Genomic DNA, 6000 nt, shown 5'->3' on the forward strand with positions numbered 1-6000 from the left:
ATATTTGGTGTCTGAGGGGATGTGACTGAGAGAAACAGGGTGTGTGTCACTGTTTCTGACTAGGATGTGTCTGTGTTTGCAGGTGTCCAGTGTGAGGTGCAGCTGCTGGAGTCTGGAGGAGGCTTGGTCCAGCCTGGGGGTTCCCTGAGACTCTCCTGTGCAGCCTCTGGATTCACCTTCAGCAGCTATGGGATGGACTGGGTCCGCAAGGCTCCAGGGAAGGGGCTGGAGTGGGTCTCATACATTAATGGTGATGGTGGTTACACAATCTACGCCGACGCCGTCAAGGGCCGATTCACCATCTCCAGAGACAACAGCAAGAACTTACTGTATCTACAAATGAACAATTTGAAAGCTGAGGACACAGCCATGTACTACTGTGCCAGAGACACAGTGAGGGGACCTCAGTGTGAGCCCAGACACAAACCTCATGTGGGGACATGTAGTGCCACCAGGGGGACTGTGGGACCCTCAAAGCCTAAAAATGAGCTGAGAGGCAGGTGCACGTGGCCAATAACAGTCGGTTTCCTGCCAGAGTCTGGGGCTTCCTGTCTAGAAATGTCATCCTCAGACATATCTTTCGAGGCTATGTGCTTGTCACTGTAGTGTCTGAATTAGAGATATCTTGTAGTAAATGAACACATTCTGCCCTGGACATAAGGCAGAATTCAATCACATGGGAAGAAATGATCCTGTCATGTTCAACTGGATCAGAGTCTAGAGGAAGCCCAGGGGACCTTCTTAGCATTTTCCAAACTGACTCAGTGCACAGACCTCAGCAGGACTCCCTGAGTGGGACAGTCTTTGGGATTCAGATTAGGACATATAGGGACCTCGGCCAAGGTCAGTGTCTCATAAAACCTAAGGTTTCAAATTGTTCCCTCTTCATTTAGTACTGTGAAATCCTGTGGCAGAACTGATTTAGTTGTAGCTGTTTCTGCAAGTCCATTTTCTTTCTGTGTAGGTTCTGTTTTCACATCTTCCTCTTCTTCCCCCAGAAAATGGACTATGTGGTCTCTGTGTCTACATCCCATGGGTGAGGTCGTTTACCTGGAGCTAACGTGTTGTCCATGCTGTGGCTCATGTGGGACCTGGGCAAGATTGATGGGATTGTCTCACCCACCATTGCTGGGACCCTCCTGCTGTCACCTGTTCATGGACTCACTTTGTAAATGGAAGTGGCCATTAGTATCATAGAGAATAAAATTGATGGGTCAACTGGGATGTGTCTCTCACAGAGTCACAGTCACCACCTATGGCATTGGGGAGACCTGTACATGGAACCTCATTGTGCTGAGTGCTCTGAGGTGGCATCAAGTTCTGTGTGAGTGGTGTCCTTGTGGCCCCAGCATAACAACACAGCACCCCGCAGTCCAGTCCCTCCCGTGTGAAATGCCTGCCCAGATGTCTTTTGTCCAAGAGTCTCCCCAATTTCTCCCCTCTGTCCCTCCCGAATGCCCTCTCCTATGTTGTCCTCCTTCCTAAGGAAATCAAAATCATTCCTTGTTTTTACTCTGATACCCATCGTTATCTGGAGGAACCAGTGTCATGTACTGTAGCAAGGGTTTGTCTCTAAACTATGTGGGATTCACAATAAATTTCTTCCATAACTCAGCCTTAATCATGGGAGATACTTGTGTAAAATTATGCACAACATCGATTTTAGAAAGAAATTTCCATTATTGGATTATGTCCATGTCTACCTTAGACACAGCTGTGTTTTCATGTAAGTAGGAAACTGTTAACTCTGTGAGAGGCTTCATGACCTTGTACATTCCCTGCCTATGAAATGGATACAGAGTCAGACAGGAAGGTGGTAACAGCAAACTGCATATCAGGGAGTATGGAGGAAGGGACAGGACCAGCAGGGCAGATGTGACTACTGTCCTTTAGAGTTACATTATTGATTTTAGTTGTTTATAGTACTTTAATTCAAAATTCCTACGGCATTAAAACACACCTGATTTATGTAAAATGTTATGCACATAAAATTTATGATTTATGTAAAGCCCAAGAAAGCTGCAAAGTCCAGGTGATGGTGAGCACACGTCATGGTGCAGGACACTGCGGGTGCCCCTTAGGTGACCACAAGAGAGGGGTCACCCAGTGTGTGGGTGAGAAACATGGACATTATGCCAAAGAAGGCAGGTGTCCTCCTGGGGAGAACAGGACATGAGGACCCTGTTGGCTGATTCCGCAAGGGCTTGAACAGTGCACCATGATCTGTCCATGAGAAGTGGTATCTGATGAAAGGATTAATGTTGAGAGATTCTGCAATAAATTGAGGAGCATGGAAATGATCCTAGGGGCTCTTGTGAGGGCTTGAGAGAGGTTGCTTTATGAATGTGAGAACATAACATTTAGAGTAGAGGTGCAGACAGCCACACTGTGGAGTAGCTGCCACCCTGGACCTGTTAGATAAGAGCTTAGTGTTTGTAGAAACAGCAACAAATAATATTGTCTCAAGGGTCCCAATGAGAATCTCATCTAAGGAAGATACAGAGCTTTTCCCTGATGCAGACAAAATAGCTCTGTGCCCACACTTAGCTTTCAGCAGCGTTTCCTGTCACACAGTGAACCACATGCTACTGTTCACCTCAGCTGGGGCTGCTTCTGCTTAGGAGATCAGGTACTTTTGATTTGAATGTCCCTAGACCACCATATCTGGCTATTTTAGCAAAAGGTAAAGAATAGCAACATGAAATAACTACACAGTAAGAAAAATCATAACCTAATGAAACAAGAAACTGGGATGTGAGTGTCTTCATGCTTGCCAATTTCCAATTTCATGTACCCAAAATGTTTCTTGTCTCAATTTCACAGATATCCTGAAAACGTCTGCTTTATCCCCCACTCCCCTCCCATGTGGACGCGGTGAGAGCGTTTCCAAGGGTCGCACAGATAGGACAAGGGGTGGAAGAGGATAGGACACCATTCTGAAATTTCCTCTGAAGGATTAGCAATGTCACAACAGAGAACCTCTCCTGCCTCCATGACTAGAACTCTGTCACATGCCCAGAGGGACACAAATTCCTGATGGGCATAAAATGCTACAGTGATGAGGCTGACCATTTTATCATATAAAATTACTGGAAACTGGTAAGGTGCAGTGGCTCATACCTGTAATCCTTGCACTCTGAGAGGCTGAGGCAGGCAGATGATTTGAGCTCAGGAGTTCAAGACCAGTCTGAGCAAGAGTGAGACCCCATCTCTACTAAAAAAATAGAAATAAATTAGCTGGACTACTAAGGGAAAAAAAATATATATATGTATATATTAGCCGGGCATGGTGGCACATGCCTGTAGTGCCAGCTACTTGGGAAGCTGAGGCAGAAGGATTGCTGGAACCCAGGAGTTTTAGGTTGCTGTGAGCTGGCCTGACACCAGAGAACTCTAGCCCAGGCAACCAGAGAACTCTAGCCCAGGCAACAGAATGAGACTCCGTCTCAAGAAAAAACAAACAAACAACAACAACTATATATATATATATATATATATATATATATATATATATATATATATGTATGTATCTGGAAACTGACATAAATATTTTCTTTTCTTTTTTCTTTTTCTTTTCCTTTTCATTTTTTATTTTTTTGTTCTTTTGGAAAGAGGATCTTGTTATGCCACCTAGGCTACAGAACAGTGTCATCATCATAGCTCACTGCAACCTCAAACTAATGGGCACAAGTGATTCCACTGCCTCGGCCACCCAAGTATCTAGGACTACAGGTTCATCCCACATAGTCAGGTGATATATACATACTAATATACATTAAAATATATATATATATAATGCTGATCCTTTGCTTGTCCTACTACTGAAATTTGGAAGTCCATATCTTGTGTGGACCTTATGGGCTCACTGCTGGAGGGATTTGCTGTAACTCTCACACATATCTGATTCATATGACTCTGTAGACTTTGGGCTTTTTGTTTAATCCTGGAATGAGCTAAGACTTTGGGGCTACTGAGATGGAATGAAGCATCCATTTCAGCATTTAGTAATAGCATAGAGCACCCCCCCCCCAAATATATTAGTCTTGAAAATGCATCAGCATCTTCAGGCAACTGAAAGCTGTTCTCCTGGGTCAGAGTGTGAAGGAAAATTATATTTCAATGACTTTAGGGAGCCTAACCTATGATGCCCTACCAGTTTCTGTGATGGCTGTGCCAATATCACGCCTCCTCCAGCTCTGGCATGGAGTATGACCAAAGCTTCCTCCCAGCAAGCCTGACCTAGGTCCTCTTGCTAATTGGCTGAGCTGACAGTGACATACATCACCCCAGTCTGTCAGCATAGCCTCATCCTGCCGGGACACCCACTGTCCACATGGTAGCACGTTGATTACTTGTGACCACATCCCCTCTTGAGAGGCAGTGATCTGTCCAAACCAAAACTTAGCAGCATTGTAATGTCAGTTTGCTTTTCCTGCCACAGTGCTTCTCTCAGAACCACTGCTCAGCTTCTGACGTGTGTGTCTCTGACATGCGATCATGTATGGTGCTGTCCAAGAGCAAGGAATATGTCTGTCATTAGAGAATACAAGATGCAGCCATGGGGATGTGAGCACAGGGTCCAATCACACTACATCGTTCAGGTTTTCCCAGAAATACACAGCAGGATAGAAAAACTAAAGAGCCGATTCAAGTCTCTGCAAATTGTTCTGAGTGAGTCTGGCCCACACATTTATGGCACTGTCTTCCAGGAGGTAGCATACTCCCTAAACAAAACTCCATTTTAGGGCTTTCTAGGTCATGAAGGAAGCTGCATGTCGCCCAAGACAATGGGCACTCCAGAGTGCTGTGGCACTTGGGTCTGGAAATCAGGGGCAGAAATGAGATTAATTCTTTCAAACGCACCCATGGTGACAACTTGTGAAATCTTTCCTCTTACTGTCGCTATTGTAGGCTGTGATTGTTAGAAGTCTTGGTTCATAGGTCGGATCACTCCTGCTGGGGATACAATGTGCTCCCCTGAATCTGAGACCTGGTCTGATGCCCCTCAATTAGGGTCTCCATGACAGTGGACCAGTCCACAATGAGAGGCACTCTCCCGCTGACAGACATTAACTCTGCTTTGCAGCTAAGCATGTGTGTATCCATGGTTCAGTCCCTCAGGCCTAGGCAGTTTCTGTGGTTTTTCCAGTGCATTCAACACTGGGGAGGTCAATTCCATCAACCACATTCCTGAGGGTGGCCAAGGGACCAAGGACAATGGCTCTGCTGTGCCCAGGCCTGAGTCACTCCATCAGGGAACAACACACAGCAACCCTCAATGCAAAGTGATGGCCATGTGTTAGAAGGATCCAGAATGGGAGTAGGAGGAGACACTAGTGAATGTCAAATATGACCACAGGGCCAACTGCAGCAGTGGACACTCTCACTCACATTATGATTTCCACAAACATTAGGGCAGGTACTGTCCCAAGCAAGTGGCAGCCCCCTAGACTGAACCTGGGCTTGTGTGCACCTGCCTGGCAAGCGGGAAATATAAGGACAAACTTCAGTGGATTCCATCTTGACGCTACTCATGAGCCTTGGGCCCAACACAAAAGAAGTAGCAGTTGAATGTGACAATGTGTGAGAACCTGAATCCCCTCAGCTGAGTGAGGTTCACTTCACACGTGACACACAAATTTGTGGGGAGGTAGTGAGGACTCTGAGGCCCAAAGGTTGATGCAACCCTGAAGCTGTAACACCAGAATGCTACAAAATACTGTCATGTTCGCATTACTAAAAGGGGATACTAGAGACCCCATGAGTCATGTCCACATTGGTCCTGGAGTTGGTTCAGAGGAGAACTTGAATGCGATGGTGAGGAGCCCAGTATCAGATGCTGTGTGTCCCTCTCACTAGGCATGCGCTTACTCTTGAGGACATTGTAAAACTCCTCAATTCTTCTCTTAGTATGGTTTCACCTTTAAAATATGACATTTGAACTGCACCAGGACACTTACTCTACTCTGGGCCCTGCCCTCACTCAGGCATCCCATAAGT

General features: G+C 45.8%; 1 protein-coding gene across 1 annotated transcript in view; it reads left to right on the forward strand.

Annotated features, from left to right (window-relative positions):
- LOC142871424 (uncharacterized) overlaps window positions 1-1616 on the forward strand; it is a gene marked incomplete at its 5' end in the record, with an annotated part of 33854 nt that extends 32238 nt beyond the window's left edge. The window contains one exon of the mRNA XM_076003646.1: window positions 83-1616. Coding sequence (XP_075859761.1) covers window positions 83-606 — 524 coding nt within the window. The remainder of the gene's footprint in view (window positions 1-82) is intronic.
- Window positions 1617-6000: the final 4384 nt, after the last annotated feature.

This window comes from Microcebus murinus, chromosome 6, assembly GCF_040939455.1.
Source record: "Microcebus murinus isolate Inina chromosome 6, M.murinus_Inina_mat1.0, whole genome shotgun sequence".
In the NCBI taxonomy this organism is placed as follows: Eukaryota; Metazoa; Chordata; class Mammalia; order Primates; family Cheirogaleidae; genus Microcebus; species Microcebus murinus.